The 25,211-nt window shown below is 38.0% G+C and overlaps 1 protein-coding gene across 8 annotated transcripts; it reads left to right on the forward strand.

The window, feature by feature from the left end:
* Positions 1–25,150, forward strand: ISI1 (binding protein). Of its 8 annotated transcripts, none has more exons than XM_088848238.1 (6): positions 1–412; positions 2,716–2,921; positions 3,655–3,753; positions 7,106–7,179; positions 10,962–11,264; positions 24,744–25,150. In XM_088848238.1, exons 1-5 carry the CDS (start codon positions 142–144, stop codon positions 11,227–11,229), a joined length of 918 nt encoding a protein of 305 aa, XP_088704364.1. In that variant the 5' UTR covers positions 1–141; the 3' UTR covers positions 11,230–11,264; positions 24,744–25,150. The 8 variants fall into 8 exon arrangements, with proteins under 8 accessions (XP_088704364.1, XP_088704363.1, XP_011620648.2 ...); XM_088848237.1 differs by having other exon boundaries at positions 10,962–11,259; XM_011622346.3 differs by lacking the exon at positions 24,744–25,150 and adding an exon at positions 15,305–15,713 and having other exon boundaries at positions 10,962–11,259.
* Positions 25,151–25,211: the final 61 nt, after the last annotated feature.

Raw genomic sequence — 25,211 nt, forward strand, 5'->3', positions numbered from 1 at the left:
GAATGAGAGAGCGAGAAGAGCAGAGAGCAAGAAGAGAGTGACAACTAATTCCTAAGAATGAGAGAGACAGAAGAGAGACAAATTGCATGACCAGGGGACAGTAAAAGTTGGGGAGGGTTTTGAGAAGAGGAAGAGGATCAAATGTATCTGAAGAAGGCTCGATGGGCCGAGGGCCTGGAGCCATCAACAACAAGTACAGTGGCAGGAGAATTGGTGTGTTCACTGAAGAGGGAGAGATTGAGGAGGGAGGTAACCCTATCCCTACGCACCGGATTGAGAGAAGCACAGGCTCACTTCTCATTCTTAAGGTTAAGAGGGCTTCGCAATCTGTTGAAGTTCCTCGCATCTGTTTCCGAGTCCGAACCCATGATCCAGCTCTTCCAGGACAGCCAGACCTATCGAGACCTCCAAGGTTTTATACATATTCATTCCATTTTCTTATTTTTAATACCCTTATCATTTTCTTCGGGATCAAGGGTTTATTATTGGAAAATTTCAGGCATACTGTTTTCATTATTGTTGATTTCTACCCTTCTCATTTTCTTCGGAATCTAGTGTTTATAATTAGAAACGGGGATCCTTTGAGTAATTTACTTTTGATTGATTAAATGTTTTGTTGCTCCTAATTAGCTTTTGCGAGGTTTTTGTGTTGATTGTAGTCTGATTTTTATGTGCCATTCTATGGTTAAGTGTGATTGGAATGGCCTTGTTATTTGAATTTGCATAAACCTTCTACTTCTTTTTTTGGGTGAATAAAGGGGGACTTGAAACAAATAGCATAGGAATTGAACTTGAGATGTTCAAAACGTGAGCTACCAACCACTCAAACCCAAGCCCAATTCCTAAGAACAACATAGTGTAACGTGAGCTCAGATGAGATACTTAAGATGAAGCATTTCTCTCGGAAACAACTGAGCTGTGATCGTTTAAATATTTTTGGAAAAGGTGGAATAATCTAATCTACACTGCAGAGTTTATACTTTTTTCAGTCATCTAGGATCCCAAACGACTGTTACTATGGTAGAAAATTAGCAGTAAGCTAACACTAGCTAATTCACCTTTTTGAATTTTATGTATTTCATTATTTATTTAATTTTTTAAATCTAGCCCATCTCATTGGCTGCTCGAAATGTACAATGCCCCACTGAAGAATAAAGCCTTGCTTTTAATAGACAGGATGTAACTTGTAAATGTTTACATCCTATATCTTCTATATTTTCATTCTCTGTTCCGATTCCATATTTTTTTTCATTAATCAAATTGTTCATATTTTCATGGCGCTTGCCAAAGAGAAGAAAAGAGAAAAATGGAATAATAATACGTTATATTTCTAGGCACAATTCAGGCTAAAGGGGTTTGCTTGAGTTAGTGCATATGTAGACACTCATGTTGTGAGAGATCAAATGTATTTGGAAGTCTAAAAATTTCATATTGTGATATTTGTTTTAGTGGTATTCTACATTGGGTGGGGAATGCAGCCTAATGCCCCTTTGTAGATGAATGAGAAAATAGTTGGGAAAGGTGTGGGTAAATTGCTACATAGTATGTATCATGGGTTTGCATGTCCACGATTTTGAGTGTTCACACTTCAAGGACACTACACCTGTGTCTGAGACTTTAGAACCTAGACACTTCTTAAGATTTCTTCTTGAAAGAAGGTACTAACTTCCGTGAAATATCTCACCTCCCTCCTCTCTAAATTGCATAGGAACATGCTGAGTTAGAAATGCCAGTTTTGAAATTGATATTTTTGACGCTCGTACCGTGTCAAAGGCTTGCACATGTATCCGTATTATGTAACATGATATACAAAGCTAGGGATAAACAGCTTCCAAATTGAACAATAAAAACTCAAAGTGAATGAGTAGGTGGTCATTTATCTCATCCTCCTGCCATGTAAAATGGACAATCTGAAGCTAGAGAATCCAATGCTCAAAATGTTCCTTTATTGAACTCTTAATAAAAGTTGATTGAACTCTTCCCCAAAAATAAAGATTCTCATCAGATTTGAGACACCTAGGACCGGAGTTTAGGAGAGGGAGAAGGCCCTTTATCCTCAATCAGAAGATGGATGTAGCTCATTTTTTTGCTTGATTAAACTCTTCCTACTTTAGGCATGAGTAAGGAAGGTGTGCAAGTGCAAGCGCTGTGTTTCTTGCATGCCTACAATTATGTTGATTTGATGCATCACAAAGAAAACAAACCATAACCTGAGTGACACGGTTTATCTCGGAGTTATGAAAAATGTTTTCTTTCATGCATTAGATCAAACCTTTTCGAGACAAGAAGATGTGCAAGTGTAAGCGCTTTGTTTCTTGCATGCCTAAAATTATGTTGGTTTGATGTATCACAAAACAAACAAACCATAATATGAGGTGATACGGTTTTTTTTTTAGTTATGAAAAATGTTTTCTTGCATGCATTAGATCAACCTTTTCGAGACAATGGACTAATCTTTACATACGACTGTTTTAACTATGGAAGCTACAAGAAAACTGCCTCTTTTTTTATTGTTAGCTGCAAGTTACTAAGGAATTTTTTTTTTTTTTTGACAAAGGAATTGTCAGGTCTACATAGGCTTCTCGATGAGATAATTTTGTTTCTTTGGTTCCCATCACTTTATAAGACCTTTAGAAAAGGCTTTGGTCCTCATTTTGGATCTAGTAATTTTCTTGTTTCATATAAGGCTGATGAAGATCTTTGGCTCCATTGCAGTGGTTCCAGTTCTTTTTCAGCATACATTAATACCTTCAAAGGGTGATGTGGTATACAATTTGGATCACATATACAATGTCGAACCTCTTCAGATAACTAGTCCTGCAATAGACTGTGAAGTTGCTCTTGCTCTTAGAGTCTTAGAAGGTTGCTGTCTTCTTCACAAGGAGGGCCGGACTTTGGCTCATCAGCATAAAGCAATGAAGGTAAGTCTCAAGTCTAGAACCCTAGAAATTGGTCAATTGGGGTTGAGTCTAGAACCTAGAAACTGGAGAGTTGATGTCACTTTCTGTGGATATGTTTAACTGGTATATATAATGGTTATAGAGTTTTATAGAGTTGGTTTAGAACTAAGTGGAGACTTGCATGATAGGTTGTTAATCTAAATCATGTATTCTGATATTCAGTCTCTAGGTACAGCCCCTATTTATTTTATGAATTCAGCCATACCATCATTAGTTTTTATTTGTTCTCGAGTTGCCAGCTCTGTACCTCTCGTTCAGACATTTAATTTTTTTTTTTTTAAAAAGCTTTCAATTTATGGAAAAGTATACTATAAGACCATTTACCTTTGGTGCAAGGAGATCACAATTATCCTTAGCCGTTGGATTTGAAATCAAGTGGCTGGAAGTGTGCCATTGACAATGCTCAAAGTCCCAAAGAAAATCTTTTGAACTTTGTGACACACCATAAGCTATCGGATTTCACATCTAACGGCTAGCTGCAATTGTAATCTCCTTGTAGCAATTATAGTACACAATTCCTTAATTTATTGATCACCAAAAACTACCCCCTTTTGCTTATTAAGAAATCAAGATAATGCACTTTGTAATTAACTAAAACTATATCATGAAATCTCATGTATATTAAATGTATATGTTATTAGCATGCACCCTGATAACATTTATACTATTGCTAATAAACTTTGTTGCATGGAAGGTGCTGATTAGGATTCTATCCACTGGAGGACAACTTGAGCGTGCTGCATGCTTGGATGCAATAATCTCTATTATGCTGGACTCTCCTGCTAATATGATGGTATGATATCCTCTTAAAATTTCAAATGTCTCATGGTTTTCCCATCATTAAACCTTAATTTAGACATGTCTTCTAGCATCCCTTAGCTTGCATATGCTATATTTTTGGGTTCTCGGTGTGAGATTGATGCAGGAGAATTTGAGAGAACATAGAAATCAACAAGAAACAAAGCCAAACACAAGCATAATTCAATGAAAGCTAGGTTTTCTTCTCCATACCCCAAGCTAGGTTTCAAAAAGCCTAATCTTTTATCTCTTTTAATTTCTAAAAATAATGTGATATGACCTCCTTAAGGCCCCACATACCTCTTATATATTATAATTTAATGTTCTAAGTACAAAAAGTGTCCAAGCAAATAATACATTGACCTATACATCCCTCAACCCTGCACTCTCTTTTCATCTCTCCTCGTGGCAATGACGCAATAGTTTGGACCCTTGCAGTCTCTGGCAAGTTCTTAGGATCCTTTTACAAGAGCTTAACTTTACCCCCTACTTTCCCAAGGAATCCTACCTCGGTTCTGTTTAAAGTTTGGTCCACCCTAGCTCCACCCAAGGTTCAGATCTTCAACTGGCTTGCCGGCTCTCATAGAGCCCTCACGGTGGACCATCTCCAGAAGAGAGGGGTTCCAATCCCTGATAGGTGCGCTTTATGTCAATGTGAGGAGGAATCCAATCCCCATCTATTCATTCTATGCGACTTTACCTATGATCTTTGGGGTCAAGTCCTGCATCAAATGGGTCACCCCTCCCTCGGTCAAGGCCTTGATATCGTGCGATCTTGACTTATGTTGGCCAAACGCCAGAAGAATCCTTCGGAAGGCAACAATAGCTGCAACCGTTTGAACAGTCTGGGTGGAAAGAAATAATAGAATCTTTCAAGGGAAAAAACTCTACACAGTGGCTCTCCTTCACAAGGTGACCTCCTTGGTAACCTTCTGGGCCTCTAATCATAAGGTTTTTTCAAGCATTCCTGGAAGCCTGTTCCTCTCTCAATGGAAAAACATCCTCAATCATCAACCGAGGTTGGAAACTAGATTTGACAACTGGCAACCACCGCCAGTAGGTTGTATCAAGTTAAATTTTGACGGTTGTTCCCTAGGGAACCCAGGCCCGGCAGGGGCCAGGGGGGAGGGGGGGGGGTGGTCTTTAGAGAACACCAAAGCAACATGCTCCTAACTTTTTCAGTGCACCTTGGCCCTCCTCCTAGGCTTGAAAGCCTTTAACAGTTCTTGGGGCCCGCACCTCATGGTGGAAGGAGACTCACAAAACATCATCTCATGGGCTAGCAAAGCGTCTTCTCCACCATGGCACCTTATCTATATCTTTGATGAAATTAATCACATTTGCAGGGCTATGGACGTCTCCTAGAAGCATATATGGAGGACGTCCAACAACTTTGCAAATCAACTGGCGAAGGAAGGAACTAGAAGCCAAGGACAAGCTCAAGCCGGGTCCAACACCTTTTTTGCTCTGGACTGGCATATAACTTAAGAACTTTGTGTACTGGCTTATTTTTGGCCCGCTGCATTTTTTGGAAGCGTTTTTTTGGAAGCTCCATGTATATCGATGTAACCGGGCAGTTCTACAAGCCCATTTTTTACTTGATAGACTAAACACATTTTTTGCTGAGACCCCTTGAGTGGGTTCCTCGGACTTCCTGATCCATGTAATCTTTTTCCCCAATAATACAATGTTAATGAGATCTCCAAATACTTCAATTTGGATCAGTCCTTCTGCTGCCTTCTCTCCATATTCCTCACCCTCTTCGAAAATTTCGTCATCATCATCTTGATCCTTATCATAGTTCAGATCTCTTAAGAAATCTTGTTATTCATCTAAGTATATATCAAAGATTGGTGATGAATCCCAATCTATAACTTTCTGATTTTCGATGCAATTTGTATCAAAATCAATTATCTCATCCTTCAAATCAACATCCCTAGAGTGATGCACCACACGTCTAGGTCTTCGGTCGCTATCCTCATCATTGGACTCCATATGCGAAAAATGACAAGGCTTGTATTCGAGATCCTCTTAGGTTCGTGAATTGTTGCATCAGCTGCTGAACTTGCCTTTCAAATTCCTCAATTCTCTAATCTCTGGGAGCACGGAGCACAACCCCTTGTCGCTGGCATGGGTTGGTCGAAATCATAAATCCTAGTCAAATAATCAGCAAAAAATTGTCGAAATCAGCAAGATCTAGGTTGTTTTGGCAAAACTTTGGCCAAAATCAACAAACCCTAGACCCCTTTCCCTTCTTTGTTGTTGATCTCGGGCACCAAAAAGTGACGCCACAGTACTGTCTGTATAGTGCAACAATACTTTCCGTACAGTGCTATAGTACCTTCCATGTAGATTGCATCTCTAATATCAATTTGATGCATGAGAATTTGAGAGAACATAGAAGCAACAAGAGACAAAGCCAAACACAAGCATAATAAGCTAAGGTTCCAAAAGCCTAAGTTTTTCTCTCTTTCAATTTCTAAAAATCATGTGGAATATGACACCCCCCCAAGGCTCTACACACCTCTTATATATTATAATTTAATGTTCCAAGTACAAAAAGTGTTCAAACAAATTATATATTGACCCATATATCTTAACTTAAACTTAAAATTTGTAATAATAGTTTTACCCCTTTGAATAGTACCCATGAACAATACTTGTGAATAATACTTGTGTATAGTACTCATGAAATAAATAAAAAATATAAAACCCTAAAATTCCTAAAAAACTAAAACCCCCCTAGAAATAAACCTCAAACTAAAACTATTATATAAATCCTTTGAAATTGAATAAAAAAAAAGGAATAATTTTGCCCTCCACTAGAGATCCTAGTGTTGGAGTCTACAATATGATTCTGCCACAAAAGCTTATTTTTGTGAATTTACTTGGAAAGAAACTATATTTCTACATTTAATAATTATTTCATGTATATGCAATCACTTCCTTTGCGAATGGTCTGAGATAATTTCTAGAAAGAGATGTAGAGGCATATGGCTAAAATAGACAAAAAAAATTGATGTCTACAATGGCTTAATTCACCTTATTTGAACACACTAGTACTACCTATCTTTTGTGCATTCTTGTTTTTCTGTTGTTAGAACATTTTGTTTTTTGAAAACTAAAATTGCATAGAAGTTTCAAGAAATGAAGTTGAGCTTAGGTGGGATATGTTGGCTGAATAGAGCCTCTTCATGTTCATGCTTTTTGGTTCCTAGAGGAAGATATCATTGTATCTCCCTTTTTATTCGTCTTGTCTATTATGATTGACTCAAGTGAGTTTCTGGTTCTTAAATTTCTAACAATTTCACGAACTTGTTATAATACTTTCGTTCTAAATGCTGTAGGACTATGAAGCATACTCTGGTACTGAGAAAGTTGCAGAACTTATAAAAGACAAGCAGTTGGAAGATAATATAAGGTCAGCTATTTATTAGTCTTTTTCAATTATCCAGTTTGTTTGTCTTGTGCGTGACTTCTGGTTTGAGATTCCAATCTTCATTTTATTTTTTCAACATTGTATTATTATATCATGATTGCGTCCCCGGATTTGTTTCAAGACCTCTATTGTGATGCAGTTCAAGGATGTAATGATATGTTGCAGTATGGTACGTGGAACTAACCGTGCCCTATGACTTCATATGGGCTTGAATATCCATTATAGAGGGATTTTGCATTACTTGTGTTGAACTTAGCATTCTCTACTCGTGAAATTTTTAGCAACAAAATAATCTGACAAAGTAATTTAAAATTACAATTGCCCTTCTAAAAATTTTTAAGCAATCTATTGTTAATTTAAATTTTATATATGTAAGGGCATTATGCCGTCAAAAATTTTGGAGTAGGAAATTCTTAGTTTTTTCTAACTTACATATATATATATATATATATGGGAGTGGATTATGTACGTCCATTAGCTGACCACTACAGTAAACGCCAATAGCCCAGATTGAATATGGGCCGATTTGACGATGACGACCTCTTTTAGTGTTTGAATTTTAATTTTTTTTCTATAAATCCAAATCACTTGAAATTTTAGGTGTATATTCTTCTCATCAAAGCGCACCTAATAAAAATATAAAAAAAATAATCCGCAAAAAACAAAATTGACCAAAATACCCCCAAAACTTTACAGGGGTATTTTGATCAATTATTTTAATGTAAAATAATTTTTTTATTTTTTTTGAAGATTCACCTATGTTTTATGTACACACGGCCCAAATTTCAAATCAATCCGATTTGTAAAAAAAAAATTAAAATTCAAACACTATAGGACATTCAAGATCGTGAGATCGGCTCAGATTCAATTTGGGCCGTTGGAGTTTACTGTAGCAGTACGCCCTTGGGCTGATAGGATCTTTTCCCTATATATATATATATATATATATATATATATATATATATATATATATATATATGGGGAAAAGTTTATATAAGATTTCAACCTTAAAATTTAGAATTACGGTTGCACCTCAAAAATCTATCTGAAACGTTGTTTTAGTGTTGAAAAGCCCTCTAATTGATCATCTCGATGTCGAGATGTATGAATATTAAAAAAAACAAAGTTTTTGAGTCCCAAAAATAGTGCATCTTGCAGCATATTATCTAGACCATCCATTTTTAAGATGTTCATATGTTTATAGATCTACTTGATTTTAACCATTTTGGGAGTTTAAAATTTTCTAATTAGATATGAAGATAGATTTTAAGATAATCCTAAGAATTTTTTACAACAAAATTACATGTTATGATAAAATTTGGAGGTGCGCCTTAATTGGATTGTTTAAGGTTGCAACCTTATAGAAACCGCACCCATATATATATATATATGGAAAATGATCCTATGAGCCAGTAGGCTCACATGAAAAAATGAGCCCAACGGCCCAGATTGAATCTGGGCCGATTTGACGATCACGGATGTCCGGTAGTGTTTGAATTGTAATTTTTTTTTACAAATCCAAATCACTTGAAATTTTAGGTGTATGTTCTTTTCATCAAGCCACACCTAATAAAAATATAAAAAAAATAATCCATAAAAACCAAATTGACCAAAATACCCCTGAAACTTTACGGGGGTATTTTGGTCACTTTTTTCATGTAAAATATTTTTTTGATATTTTTCAAAGATACAACTTATTTTTTATGAACACACGCCTAAAATTTCAAGTGATTTGGATTTGTAGAAAAAAATTTAAAATTTAAACACTATCGGGCATCCATGATCGTCTGATCGGCCTAGATTCAATCTGGGCCGTTGGACTCTTTTTTACTTGTGAGCCCACTGGCTCACAGGATCATTTTCCTATATATATATATATATATAGATATAAGTTTTAAAAACGCCTATAGGCGAAGTGCTACAGTGTGTGGAAATGTATATAATGAGACCATTCGCTTTTAATACAAGGAAGTCACAATCATCATTAATTGTTTGATTTCAAATCAGCTAGTTGAGGATGTGTCATTGTTTGAGCACAAAGTCCAAACTAAAATTTCTCGAATGTTGTGACTCACTTTCATCTATTGGATTTCACATCCAATGGTTAAAAGTTATTGTGATTTCCTTTGTTTAAAAAATAGATGGTCTCATAGTATTTAATCCCTCTATCTATATAATGTATACAATGAAACCGTTTGTTTTTGATACAACGTAGTCACAACCATCATTAACCGTTAGATTTGAAATCGAATGGTTGAGGATGTGTCATGTTTGAGCACAAAGTCCGAAAAAAATTTCTCGAATGATGTAACACTTTCATCTATCGGATTTTACATCCAATGGCTAAAAGTTATTGTGATTTCCTTTCTACCAAAAATAAATGGTCTCATAATATTTAATACCTCTATCTATATATAAAAAAATGGTATCATAGAAGAGTTCTCCAAAAAAAAACAAGAAGAGTTCCCCTAACCCCAACATACATACATATGCACACTCCTTGCCATAATTACTTGTATGAGTAAATGCAAGGGAAAATTATAGACACTCCCCCAAATTGTACTTTCTCAACATTCCCCTCACCCCATACTAGTAACCCCAACACGGTTTGCTTTGCACCCACCCTCCAAGCAAAAAAGATGACTTCTTTTTTTTAACCAAAATACCATCATTTTAACCTCCATTTCCCACTCTCTCTCCAAGCCGTTCTAGCAAAAAATGTGTCGGACCAGCGCAACTTGAATATACAAGCTCCGACACATTTTGTGCCAGATTAGCACAATTTCAATATTAGCCATTTCATCACAAAATGTGTCGGACCGGGACAACTTGAATATACAAGCTGGTCAGGCACATTTGTGCTTGACCTGCACAATTTCAATATAAGCCGATGCGACACATTTTGTGCCGGACTAGTAGAATTTTAATATCAGAAGCCAGTCCAACACTTTTTCAAAAGCCGATTTGGCACAAGCTTGTCCAACACATTTTTGTGCGAGAGCAGCACATGTTAGGCATCATTTTTTGGAAACGTGGTCTAAAACAGGGGGTATTCTGGAACAAAAGATTCAACTTTTTTACATGGGGGGGTGGGTACAAAAATAAAGAGGGTAGTGTGGTATCAAATAAATTTTTGGTGTGCCTAGAAAGTACAAATTGGGGGGTATCTATAATTTTCCCTAAATACAATATTTTATGGCAAAGGGCTTAAACTTTTTCAAGAACTCCATTGATAGTTGAGATAGTTTTGAGAAATTGATAAAGGTCCCTTTTAATGAGAATGGTAAGATTTCTAAATTTGCAATTTAGAAGAGGAAGATAATGGCTAGCTTTGAAGTTCTGCAGTTGCTTTCACTGCTTAGGAGTTCCACCATTGCTCTCTTCCATCGTCTTTTCAGGCACTATCCCTTGCTTCTCCTTCCTCTTCCCTTTTCTGTTTCCCTCCCTCACAATACTCCCTGTGCAATTACTTTCTCTCTATTTTAGCTTGGTTATTTATAAGAGAAATTGCAATATGTTTCCATCTATTTGAACAAATCAAGAGCTTTGTGGCTTATATCCCTCATAATTGTATTTTTCTGCCTTAATTTCTCAGTTTTATGATATGTTTGGTATTATCCAATTGATTCCTTGATGCGTCATGTGACATTCCTGAAGTATTGGGGGGCATGATAGTTTCGCTTGGTTTATAATTATATTTTTCAGTATATCTCTGCTATTTCTGCTCTATGAAAGCAATTCAGTGAAAGTTGTCATGATTTCAGGTTAAAATGTGGAGAGTTTTTGCTGCTTTTAGTGGGGCATGTATTGCCATCAGCAAATAGAAATGCAGTCAACAAAGATAGTCCAAATGTGTGGCAAAAGGCTCCATTGGCATCCACACAAGAAGACCTAAGATACCTTCTTGGGGAGGAGTGTGCCTCCCTCATTTGGGCTGCAAGCCAGTTTGGATCCTCACTTGACAATGAGCAGAGGCAGTCAGCACTACACATACACGCACGCAGAGTGCTGGACTCCTTAGATTTGTACTAACAACTCAACTCAATGCATTCTTAGCAACAAGTTATGTAAGATGCTTCTAATTACTTGTCTTCATCTCATCTATTTGATTGTTGTATAAAATTACATTGAAGTAGAAATGAGAAACTTACATTTCGTGACTCTCTTATATTTACGATTCTATCATATTAAATATTGTGACAAACATTGAATTTTATGTGCTGTGAGTACATGCATTGCACAAACTTTAGATGGTAAAGAAAAAATTGAAATTAAAAAGTAGAGTGAAAGAAGGGAATGCAGAAAATTGCAAAGAAGAAAATGAAAATGGAGGAAGATTAAAAATAACAAAACAATAAAGAAGTACAAGGAAAATGCAAAAAGAATAGGACTCAGATAAAAAGGATTCAAGAAAATGGAAATGTGTGTGTGAGAGAGAGGGAGACAGAGAGAGAGGAGCTGTTTACGCATGAACTAATGTATCAATGCACAAGCACATCATTGGAAGGAATCTATCTGAGGAGGTTTATTTCTTCTGTGAAATCAGAAGTCTTGCTGAAAGCCTCCCTCAAATCAAATTCCCATCCTACCTTCAATTTATTCCTTGGCTTCCCTCCAGGATTTTACCTATCCTCCCACTTTATAACCTTTCAGTCTCCGTCATATATTCTTCATCAGCTCATGGATTTCCTTTGTACCTCTTACAGACGACTACACGAGTAAGTCTACCCCGTTCCAGTGTTTCTTGCAAGTCCTTGATGAATGTTATTTAACTCATCCTCACCATACCATGTGTATCAGTTTCTTATCCCTCAAATTCATTTGGGTTTTGCATATTACCTTAGTTTGTGATGTATATCAGTTGCTTATCCCTCAAATTCATTTGAGTTATGCATATTACCTTAGTTTGTGATGTGTATCAGTTGCTTATCCCTCAAATTCATTTGAGTTATGCATATTACCTTAGTTTGTGATGTGTATCAGTTGCTTATCCCTCAAATTCATTTGAGTTATTCATATTACCTCAGTTTGTGATGAGATTTATCACCTGCAAAGAAGATATGAACCCGATTTCTGACCCCTATCCAGCTGCAAAGTGTTGATAGAAGAGTCAGAGAGTGCAGATTTATCCCTGACAAATACAAAATCCGCCTTCCTCTGTTTGTTGGTGAGATCTACCCCCTGCAAAGAATACACGAACCAGAGTTGGAGAGTGCAGATTTATCCTTGACAAATACAAAATCAGCCTTCCTCTGTTTGTTCGTGAGATCTATCTCCTGCAAAGAATACATGAACGAGAACTGAACTCTTCCCAGCTGCGAAGTGTTGAAAAATTGCAGATCACCATGCCTATCGATCAAAGAGCTTATTAAGATGTAGTGGCATAGTGGTGCTCTTTAAATGAATACCTAAATTAATATTAGATTCCAAAATTTTCTACAGTTTTGCTCTTTCAGTGTGAGCTCTGTGGATAACATTTATTATTGTATACTAATCTTGGGCATGCAAATTATATTTTCTTAATGGTGTGGTTCATTGCAAATTCGATTTCTAGCAAAAAAATGGACAACAAGATGGGAGAGACGTCTGTGTCCACTCGGTACGTATGTGTTGAGTTTGGCGAAACATAGTTGCACATACGAAGAAGAATGGGACTCTTGATCCAAAGAAAATTGCTGGAAAATATTAACTCCAAACAAATTGCAGGGTGTATTATTCGGCTTCTTTGTCAGTGGCAGCCCTTACAGCTACTTCCTATTGTTAATATTAACGTTATATACTCTTTTCTACTGTATATAAGTCCCGAAGAACTTAGCTGTCATTTCCCTCATGAAAATGACATCATTGTATGCAAGTAAAAAATAATAATATTTATATTAGAAGAGGGGCGTATGGATCATCCTCTCCCTTATTCTTCTATATATTAGAAGAGGGGCATCATTTGTCTCTTCCATTCCTTTCTTTTTTCTCTCTAGATCATCCTCTCCCTTATTCTTCTTCTTTTTTACTGCTGCATGTTTTTAACTTGGTATCACAGTAGACTTTGGCCATGGTTATTGCAACCCTGATGATGTGATCTGACCATGGGATGGTCTCCATCACCGGCATGGTCAGAAACCTTAAATCTGAAGACAAGCTACTTAGTGAAAAACCCTGAGTTTAAGTTCTTGATGTTGGATTAAAACCCTATACCTGGTTGGGATGGTTCAATGGTGTTAAAAGCCCTAGGTTTGGATCCGGTTGGGATGATTGATGGCCTAAAAACCCAATATCTGGTTGGGATGACTCAAAGATGTTAGAAGCCCTAGATCTAGTTGGGATGATGATGTTAAAAACCCCTAGATTTGGTTGGGATGATTCGATAGTGTTTTCAGAACCCCTAAGTATGTCATACCTTTGTTTTTGAGTAGTGAGACTCAGTCATTATCAAGATATCTTTTATGGATGGTCTCATATCTTAGGTACCTCACGGTGCATGGATTTTGATTGCTGTCTCTTCAAGTATCTCTCGATCTGCAGTCTTGATCCCAATGCAGGATTTGACCTCCCTATAGATCTCGGAAACTGTGTCTGGGATCCTAATGGGAAGTGAAGTTGAGTTGCTGATTGTGTCAATAAACATGTTTTTGAGTTACTGATTGTGTTGTTCAGCAAGTTTTCTTAGTTAGACAACTTGTGCTGTGGCTGGCATGTCTAGTATTTGTAACTCCTCTGCCATCTCTAGTAGTCCAAGTGTAACCCACCATATGGATATCCATGGAGATAAACCCTGGACTGTAGATTCTGACTGTCAAACTTGATGGAACAAATTATTTAAAGTGGTCACAGTCAACAAAAAATTTTATTAGTGGAAAGGAAAAATTTGGGTTCATCAATGGAAAGGTTATTGAACCCGAATAAACAGATCCCTCACATGAGAAGTGGGAAACTTAAAATTTGACCGTAATGTTTTGGTACTTACATTCTACGACCATCGGCTAGTACGTGCTTCTTGTCCCTACGAAGCATGAGAGAGATTTGGGACTTGGTAATATCAAACCTACTCTGAAAGAAAAAATGTGGCTCGAATGTACTATCTGAGACAGGAAATTTCCCAGCATCGACAAGGGGAGAGATCTCTTGCTGCATATTTCTCCTTGCTTCATAGCATGTGGGCGGAGTTACACCATTACCAGTTCTTTAAGCCAGCCTGCAAGGAAGAAGGGGAAAAAAGAAGTAGTTTGCATGGCAAAACCATATTTTAAAGTTCTTGGCTGGATTGAACCCTGAGTTTGAGTTAGCTAGGGTTCAAATACTCGATACGGATTATCTTCCATCGCTCAATCAGGTGTACTTTTTCATCCAAAGTAAAGAGAGTAGGAAAAGTGTCATGCTGCCTACTCAAGTAGTTGATTGATTTGCCCTTGCTTCAGCCTCATTACCTCCAAAACAATAAGGGGTTGGATCTTGCAAATTTGGAAAAGAGACACCTAATCCAGGAGATAAAATTATGATGATATGTGACCATTGTGGAAGAAATGGTCATAATATAGAAACGTACCAGAATTTAGTTGGTCAGCCAGCCAAATACAATTGTCCAAGTCAGTTTAATGCTTATAATCCTTTATGACTAGGGGAGCTGCTGTTAGTACTGACCAGCCATTAATCAATGCAATTGAACCTCCAATTTCTACTCAAATATAGATGATATGAATTCCTAAAGAGGAGATTGAGAGCCTTGGCTGGTTGCTCTCTTAGATGGCTCATCCACTACTTCTACATCATCTTTTTCACACTCATGTATTCATGCTTTGCTTGCCATGTCTCTCTTAATATATCTAAACCATCTTTGATTATTGATTCAGGAGCCTCAGACCAGATAGCCAGTATGTCTTCCTTGTTTTCTTCTTATTCTCTTTGTTCTGGTAGAGACAAAGCTAGGACCGTTGATGGATGTCTTTCTTCTATCTCTAGAAAAGGAACTGTAAATATTTCCCCTCAAATGTCATTTTCATCAATTCTTTATGTTCCCAGTTTGCTACAAGCTTAATGTCTGTCAGTAGCATTACCAAGAGCCTAAATTGTATTGTAACCCTCTTTCCTTCCCACTGTATATTTCGGAATTTAGGTACAAGGAAGACGATTGGTAGCGCTCATGAAGTTTGTGGTCTCTACATTCTATACTCGAAGCAACTACTCAAGCCCTTAAGTCTAAGGTCAATATTAATAACGATCGGATTTGGCAATGACATCTCCGACTTGGTCATTTATCTTTTTTTGCCATGAAAGTTTTGTTTTCTAAGTTGTTTATTTCGGTTAGTGCATCAGAGTTTCAATTTGAGGTTTGTGAACTGTCAAAACATTGCAGAAACTCTTTTTTACGCATTGATGATAAAACATTGATGTTTGGGGTCCCTCTCCTGTTACATCTATTTTTGGCTGTTGTTATTTTGTTCTTTTGAGGATGATTTCTCTCAATGTACTTAGATCTTATGACGACCAAAGAAGAATTTTGTAATACATTTGATGTCTTTCCTGAGATGATCCACACTCCAGTTTGATTTTCTAAAATTAAGTGTCTGATCAAGGTGGGGAGCTTTGCAATAGAGAGTTGTTGTCCGATTTGGAAGAATATAGTATCGAACATCAAAATTCTTGTTCTTACACACCACAACAAAATGGTGTGGCTGAAATAAAGAATTGACATTGCTTAGAGGTGGGTCGTGCTTTTCTCGAGTATGATTGTACCCAAGAATTCTGGTCTGAAGTTATACCCACTGCATTCTGTCTTATCAATTAGATACCGTCTCATGTTTTAAATTACCAATATCCCCATTCTTAAAAAAAAAAAAAGAGTGCATATATCCCTATAAACTTCCATGTCATGATTGTCCACTGTTTAGTGTTGCCCACAAGGTCTTTGTTTGTGTTTACTTTGCTCATGTTCTTAGTCTGTGCCATACAATGTTGGATCCCAAATCTATAAAATGTACTTTTCTTTATTATCCATCTTCTCAAAAGGGTTAGAAATGTTATGATCCTTTGCCAAGAAAGAAATTCCTCTCGATGGATGTGACCTTCTTTGAGTCCTCTCCTTTTTCCACATTCTCTTCAAGGGGAGAATAGTGTGAAAGAGAGGTATTTTATTCCTCTTCCTTTTCCAATTTTCGTGATTCTGGAACATAGGAGGACAATGGGGAGCAATCTCTTGATGGTAAAGAGAGAATTAGAAGTCTATACTTGGGGGAAACAAAAATAAGTGGAGACCACCATAGATAACAGTCCTTCAAGCCAATTGCATACCTCTAATTTAGGTAATATCACTAAATTTCAATCTCATGATTCTGATCTACCCACTGCTATGAGGAAAGGTAAATGAACTTGTACTATAAATCCAGTTAGGAACTTTGTTTCTTATATGTTCTTCTCTCCTTACTATCGTGCTTTCATATCTTTTTTGCCTTTGGTTTCTCTTTCATCCAATGTTTCTGAAGCTTTAGCTCATCTAAAGTGGAAAGAGGCTATGTGCGAGGAGATGAGAACATCAATCAAGAATGGTACACAGGAACTAGTAGCCCCTCCTAAAGAGAAGAAATTGGGTAGTTGCAAACGGGTTTACACTATAAAGCACAAAGCTGATCGTACAGTTGACAAATACAAGGCACGATTAGTTGCCATGGAGTTCATTCAGACTTGTGCAATAGACAATTAGGAGACATTTGCTCTTGTGCTAAGATGAACTCCATCTGTGCCCTTTTGTCTTTGGCAGCTAACTTGGAGAGGTTGCACCAGCTTCATCTCAAGAATGCATTCCTTCATGGGTAACTACAAGAAGAAGTTATATGGTAGCTGCATCTGGATTTAAGGCTCCTGAATATGAGAGACAGGTTTGTAGATTAAGAAAGGTCATTTATAGACTAAAGAAGTCTTCCTGAGTTTGGTCTGAGAAGTTTAGTGGTGCTATCAAAAGCCTTCAGCATGCATGGCATCATGTAGACCATGCCTTATGTGTATAATATGCCAAAGTCAGTACCATTGCCATATAATTGTATAGGTGGATGATATTGTAATAGGTAATTGTTCCAAGGAATTCAGTAATTCAAGAGCTTTCTACCAAAAGAGTTTGATAAACAATATAGACAACAAGAACAAAAGCCAAATACCAGCACAATTCAAAGAAACCTAGGGTTTCTTCTCTATACCCCAAGCTAGGGTTCCAAAACCTTTAGCTTTTCTTTCATTCAATTTCTAAAAAACAAGTGGAATCACCCCCTCAATGCTCCACACACCTCTTATCTATTATAATTTAATGTTCCAAGTAAAAACGGTGTCCAAATAAATAAGGCATATTGACCCATATATCCTAACTCAACTTAAAATTTGTAATGACAGTTTTACCCATGTGAATAATAATCATGAATAGTACTCATGAAGTAAAAAAAACCATAGAATCCCTAAAAACAAAAAAACCTATAAAGAAATCCTAAAACTAAAACTATAATATACATTCTTTGAAATTAAATAAAAAATAAAAATAACAATAATTTTGCCCCGCATCATTCTCCCTTGGTTGGAGAAAACTCGTCCTCGAGTTTTGAAGTGTGCTAAGATGAATTCAGTGTGAAAACCACCTTCTTCAACCTTCTTCTTCTTTGTTGGCTCAAAGAAAAGAATCTTCATATGTGTAATGAGGAATCGATATAAATTTATCAAGCACGGGTGCTCTTGAACTCTCATTGAAAATCATGTAAGATACTCCAAGCTCAATTTTCTAATCTTTGGAGGCTTTCTCGACATTTGTTTCATTACTCTCTGAATACAAGGCTATAATTTATAGAGTTTGAGTCAACCATGCTTCCATTGCACTACTCTGATTCCAATGCCCTCAATTTTCTAATATTCCACCTCTTTGATATTAATGAAATCTTCAAAGGCCATGGTTTGGATCATTCCTCCTGCTTCCTTCTCTCCATATTCATCACCCTCTTACTAAATCTCTTCATCATCATCTTCATCCTCATCATAGATCGGATCTCCTAAGAGATCTTGTTGTTCATCTGAGTATATATTAAAGATTCGTGGTGAAACCCAATTTACAAACTTGCATATTTACAATCTGTGTCAAATTCAACAATCTTATCCTTCAAATTGAAAACCCTAAAGTGATGTTCCCCATGTCTAGATCTTCTATTACGATCCTCATCTCATCCGATTCCACACGCGGAGCGCGAAAGTGAAAAAGCTTGTACTCGAGATCCTCTTGGGCTAAAACATCGTCTTGCTCATTATTGAGGCTTGCAAATTGTTGCGTCAACTACTAGACTAGCCTTTCAAGTTCCTTAATTCTCTCATCTCTGAGATCACTGAATGGGTCCACGAAAATCCCCCTTCTAAAATTTTGTCTTACCGATATAGGATCACCAAAATCACAAACCCTAAACAAATAATCAACAAAAACTCGTTGAAAAGATATATGCTGATTCAACAAACCTAGTCACAATTACCGGGAGCACCCAATTGGGGTGGCGCTCTCGCTCCAAAACCCAACTCCAGCATTCCATGATTGGGATCTTGACCGGAACTCGTTTTAAATTTTTGGGAGTTGGCTCTTATTTATAGGATTCTCGATCCCATGCGCCAAGGATCTCGATTCCACTGCCGCACGGAACACGTTCCTCAAAATTGTAGATCTCATTCCTGAATAAATTAAATCCCCGCTCCCAAAATTTTAGGAGCACGATCCCTGCATTCTCGAAACTCCATCTCTATGTAAAAGAAACTTTTTAAATAAAATACGTATATTTTAAGCCAAATTTTTATACAAATGGAGTTCTGCGATGAGAGTGCGGACTAATGATGCACGGATTGCGATCCTTCCTTGAATGGAGCTCGATCCAAATAGGAATGCGATCATTCTTAACTGGGGGTGCGATCCTGTTGTCAATGGGAACGCGATCCTAATGGATATGCGAACACAATCTCATTTGACATGGAATGCGTACCCTTTAAATAAGGATATAGATCCCGATGTATTGGAAATGTGCTCCATGTTCATAGAATATCTCAATCCGCTACTTTTACCCTCATCGGAACTCACTCCCTGAGCTTCTGAGCTTTGGGTAGCCGTCGATCCACGCTCCCACTCTCGGAACCGGAGCCGTTCTCGCTTCTGGTAACTATGAACCTAGCCCAAAATCAACAAACACTAGACCTGGTTGTACCTTCCTGGCTTCGTTGTTGATCTATGGCATAGAAAATCTTCGCTACTGTAATGTCACTACATTGCTACAGTAACTTCCGTATGCTGCTACAATACTTTCCATGTGGATGGTGGGCTCTGCTGCCAATTTGATGCAAGAGAATTTTGAAAAACAATAAAAACAACACTAACAAAACACAAGCACAATTCAAAGAAACCTGTAGTTTCTAATCCATACCTCAAGTTAGGGTTCCAAAAGCCTAAGCTTTTTTCTCTTATAATTTCTGAAAGTCATATGGAATCACCCCCTCAAGGTCCCACACACTTCTTATATATAACAATCTAACGTTTTAAATACAACAAGTGTCCAAATAAATAATACATTGATCCATATATCTTAACTTAACTTAAAATTTGTAATGATAGTTTTACCCCTATGAACAATACCCATGAACAGTACTTGTGAATAGTAATTATGAATAGTACTAATGAAGTAAATAAAAATATATAAAAACCCTAGAATCCCTAAAAACTAAAAAACCCTAAAAATAAATCCTAAAACTAAAACTATAATATACATCCTTCAAAATTGAATGAAAATTTAAAATAAGTGTTGATACTCCTATGGAACAATACCAAAAATAAGATGACCAAAGTGGTGAAGCTCTAAAGATGTGGTTTTCTTGTGAAGGGATCAACGTCTAAAAAGGCAGTTATTAGTACAGTTCACAATCCAGTCCAGCATAATAGAACCTAGCATATAGAGATAGACTGTTATTTCATTCGAGAAAGAGTTGCTATCCAAGAAATTTTCCTTCCGCATGTGAAAACCGACTACCTGCTAGCAGGTACTCATGCATAGGCCATTGGAAACCCTCGAATATAATTGATCGTAAACTGGCATGAGGGATATCTATGCACCCCCTTGAGGGAGAGTGTTACAAATGTTAAATGTTAGTCTTTTGTACTGTATCAAGTCCCTAATGGCTTATTTGTCATTTCCCTAGCTAAAAGGACATCATGGTATACTAGTAGTAATATATATTCGAAGAGAGGGGCATGTTGGTTAGTTTAAAATCCAGAGTGACTCTATTTTCTCTTCCTTTTCCCTCTCTAAACTTCTTTCTCTCTTCCTCTCTCTCTCTCTCTCTCTCTCTCTCTCTCTCTCTCACTAGATCTCTCTCCCCTTTTTTTCTTCTTTGTTACTGCTGTATGTTTTTAATTCTTGCAAGCATTAAGGAGATTGTGGCAAGGGCACTTCGTTTCTCGTTTCCTCTTTGCAATTGTGGCTGAATCATTCAGTCCCTTGATTTCTATATTATACAGTCATTGCTTCGCCCATGGCTTTCGATCCTCAAGAGGGGGTCCTACAATATCCGACCTCCAATACACCAATGATAAGCTGGTGTTTTGTGATGCTACCCCACAACACGTGGACAACATGTGGCTGTTTTAGGGTTCTTAGAAGTGATGGAATGACAATATGTCCAAACTGGACTCATTGGGGTGGGTGCCAGTCCACCTACAGTGGCTGACCTCACCAAGAGAATGGGATGTGGGATGGATTCCACTCCAAGCAAATAGTTCGAATATCTCTATGCATGGTGAAGCCGAGAAAATTCCTTTGCAATAGCAGTGGTGGAGAGATTCGAGTGTCAACTGGCGCATGGAAAGGTGCTTCCTTTCACTATGGGGGATGACCACCTTGATCAAATCAATGCTATCTGACATACAAGTCTTTCAAATGTCTCAATTTAAGATGCTGATGTCCATTTTCAACAGGCTAGAGCCTATAATAAGGGATATCCTTCGGTCAGGACTAGCTGGTACAAAAGAAAACGGTCTTAATAAGTGGTAAACAGTGTGCAAATCAAAAGAGTGATGGGGCTCTTGCTATTAGAGTTTAAAGGACATGAACACTGCCCTACTTGGAAAGTGGTGGTGCAGATTTGCTATTCAATAGGACCATCTTTGGAGGATGGTTATCGGTCATAGATCTGATTTCCAAAAGGTGGGATCAATTTGAGATAATCTGGAGCATGGAAATGTATTTCTTTGGTCCTTCCTCTGTTTCATTCTCGTATTCGATTTTCAGCTAAATCAGGGGATCGAGTCTCCTTATGGAAAGATTGATGGATTGGAGAAACTGGAAACCTGCTGCCCAACCTGTACGTTGTGGCTTGCGATCAACCACCTGTAACAGAGCTTATCAATTCCTGCCCTAGCCAGAAATGCATGGTTCTCCTCAGTCCCTCCAAACAATCAGGCCTTATGCTGGCTAATCATCCATAAGAGGCCCCGAACTGTAGACCAGCTTCAAAGAAGATGCTTTCTTCTAGCCAGTCACTGCATGTGCAAAAAGCGTGGAGTTGACTGGCCACATTTTTTTCTAGTGCGACTGGGCCTTGCAGTTATGGGACTCCTAAGGATATTTGGCATCAAGTGGGTCTTCCTTGAGATCGTCTAGCAACCATTCAATACATACTTCTCAATTCCCCCGTACGGTCTCAGGTCATCTATTATGGAAAGCTTCGATTATCGCCTGGCTATGGACCATCTGGACAGCACGAAATATGCGAATTTTCAAGGATTGGAAGTCAACTTTTCAAGTTGTGAAAGAAAGACCCATTGCCATGATATAGGGTGGGCTAGAATTCCAAAGGAGTTAAAAGTTCTTTCTCCACCTCGGAATTCTTGCAAAGCACCCACCCCTAGGTCCTGCCAAAGCCAGGTACCATGAGACTCAATTTTGATAGGTGCTCCTTTTGTAACCTGGGAAGAGTTGGTTTTTGGGGTATTTCCAGGGCCAGTACATCGTCCTTTCTTTTAACCTTCTCAGGTCAAGTCCGGAACACTACATTTACAGTATCAGAGGCCAAGACTCTCCTAGATGGGCTCTGTTTGTTTGACTTCTCTTGAGGTTCCTCTTTGGAGGTAGAGGGTGATTCTGAAAATGTTATCGATTGGGCTAAAGCGTGTTCCCCCTGTCCATGGGCTCTTGACCATTTTTTCAAAGAAATAGCCCTACTGTATAGGCCCATGCATGTTGCTTTTCAACATACATGGAGAGAGGGAAATGCTTTAATTGACTGCCCTGCTAATGAGGGGCCTCATCGTGCTACTATGGTGGTCTCTCTGCCATCACTTTAGAAAAGTCCTCCACTCACCATCAGTCTGGTGCCCTCTTTTCCTCTCCCACCCCTGTAGTTTGATCCATGATGATGTAACCAAGTAAGGTTGTAAGCCCTGGTGGTGGCAACCACATCTTGCGAGGACCACACAAAAATTTGTACTTCATTTCCATATCCAATACTATGGTTTCCCTCAAAAATGGTGTAGTTCTTCATCAAATGGAAATACTCCCAACCTTGATCCACCAAACAGGCATGGTTACCTGCGGCAAGAAGAGATCAAAATATTATGGCATCAGTTTCAATCCCACCGTCTTGCTTTTGATGGTCAACAGAGATCACCTTTTTCCCATGTGCCATGGAGGGCATATCCTGCATGCATGGTGTTCCATGACACCAAATCTTGCCTGCTCTTTCTATCAAAGACCATGCATGCCTACTGGACACCACCACATTTGGCATGCATGCCTACGAGAGCAGCCCCCAGTGATTCAAAAAGCGGACCGCCCAGTGCCTAGGCGGTCCAAAAGGCCTGGGCGCATCGCCCAGGCCTAGGCAGCCAAACTAGGCGAGCGGTCCCTGGGCGGCTGCCTAGGCGATATGGCACCTGCCTAGGCAAGCACCCAGCCTTGGGCGCCTTGCGCCCCGTCCGGGAGTGGAAATGGATTTTTTGAGAAAAAAATGTTTTTAAAGGTGGGTTTTAGGTTCATTTGAAACTTAAACCCACAAGAACCCATTTTAGAGAGAGAGAAACTTAAAAAAAACTAGATTTTGTGATTTTCATTGGATCAAAGTGTTTATCAAAGTTACGGAAAATGGATCAAAACATCACCCATTAAGATTAGATTTAGTTTTGTAGTTTTTTTTAATCCTATTAGAGGGTGTTTTTTAATGTTTTAGCACCAAAAAACATCTCAGAGGTGGAAGTTTGGAGTTCGAGCAATCAAAGGAAGTGCAAAACTTTATTTCTTAGATTGCTTGTATTATTTTGAGATGTCTTTTTCAGGATCTAGTCGAAATAGTGATCCGGGTTGGAAATATAGATATAACCCGAATTTGAATGACAAAAATTGCAGAAGATGCAATTATTGTAAAAAGGATACAAAAGGGGCGTAAACCGGTTTAAGAAACATCTTGCCGGTATTAAGGGGAATGTTGCCCCTTGTAAAAATGTTTCTGAAGCTATCAGAGAGGAGACTAACCAATATATGAGTTCAGTAAAAGACAAACATGAACAAAATCCTTGTCATTGGATATGTCTATTTATGGTTTTGCTAGAATAAGTGATCCGGGTTGGAAATATGGTTATAACCCTAAACCAAAAGATAAAAATTGTATACCGTGTAATTTTTGTGAAAAAGATACCAATGGGGGTATTAACCGATTCAAGAACACCTTGCTGGTATTAAAAGGAATATTGCTTCTTGTAAAAAAGTTCTTGAAGCTATCCAGGATGAAATTAAACTATTTAAATTTAGTAGAACCAGAAAAGGATGAAAATGAGTCTTTCTCTATAGAAATATCTTCTCCAGGTTCTTCTAGAAGTGGTGATCCGAGTAGCAAGTATGGTCATAAACCGAATCCGAATGACAAAAATCGTATTAAATGTAATTATCGTGGAAATGATACTAATGGGGGTATTTACCGGTTCAAAACACACCTTGCCGTTAATAAGGGGCATGTTGCCCCGTGTAAAAATGTTCATGAGACTACCAGGAAGTAGATTATACAATATTTGAGTTCAAGGAAACAGAAAAAGATAGAAAATGGTAAAGCAGCCAAGACTCCTAGGGCCTCATCTTGAGTAAGAGGAAGGTTGACGAAGAGGAAGAAGAGGCAGACTCAGAAGAAACAGAGGAGGGCGAGCATTATGTTGAAGAGGGAGATGACTCTGATGATGATGGCTTCGAATCTGATGCATACTTACCTTACTCCTTCTAATGATGATCATTATGACTGAAGAATGAAGAGTTGAAGACGCTTGACTCTTGGTAGTGACTGTTCACTATTGAGTCCTAGACTGTATATTTTCTAAATTTCTAGTTTCTACTATCAAACTCTTGTGTGTATGCTTGTCTAATTAGCATTGTATGAAAATATGGATTATGGACTATCACAATTCTCCTCATTCATGGAAATATTGATTATGGATTGTGTGTTATATAGTTATACTGTTAAATTTGGTATATAGTTATGGATAAAAATTCTAACAATTTTTTTTCTATTGGGCCGCCCAGGTTCTGGGCGCCCGCTTAGGCGTTAGGCGGCCTGGACCCCCACAGCCACCTAGGTGCCGCCTAGCACTTTTTGAAACACTGGCAGCCCCACTGAAGACATCCATGTCGATCACATTTCTTATGGCATAACCATTGAACCTTTGTCCCTTGCTCTGTAGTGGCTCATCTAGAGCAAGCAAGCAAAACTACCCCCCATTTTGTATTTATCAAGCTTTGAATTCTCTCTGTGCATCTCTGAGAGGAGGGTAGCTAGTCTGTTATGCCCCCTCTCCACATAACCTGTGAGTCTTCCCCTCCGTGTGTACATATCCAGCTGATGACGTGGTCACGTGGCATTCTTCCTCTCTTCACAGGCCTACTGGTCACGTGGCATTCTTCCTAAAATTTCAATAAAAAACATTCGAGCACATGTGTGACATCATGGCATCTGCTGCACATTGCTATGCGGGCACTCCCGACAAATGCATT

This window comes from Amborella trichopoda, chromosome 9, assembly GCF_054954075.1.
Source record: "Amborella trichopoda isolate Santa Cruz 75 chromosome 9, AtrichopodaSantaCruz75HAP2 v2.0, whole genome shotgun sequence".
Lineage (NCBI taxonomy): Eukaryota > Viridiplantae > Streptophyta > Magnoliopsida > Amborellales > Amborellaceae > Amborella > Amborella trichopoda.

What these genes read in the sequence shown, in the direction of transcription:
- ISI1 (XM_088848238.1), top strand. Translation starts at nt 142, where the DNA reads ATGTATCTGAAGAAGGCTCGATGGGCCGAGGGCCTGGAGCCATCAACA. An exon ending in ATCAGCATAAAGCAATGAAG is followed by an intron (nt 2,922 to 3,654) that starts GTAAGTCTCAAG and finishes GTTGCATGGAAG; the next exon opens with GTGCTGATTAGGATTCTATC. An exon ending in CAGTTGGAAGATAATATAAG is followed by an intron (nt 7,180 to 10,961) that starts GTCAGCTATTTA and finishes TCATGATTTCAG; the next exon opens with GTTAAAATGTGGAGAGTTTT.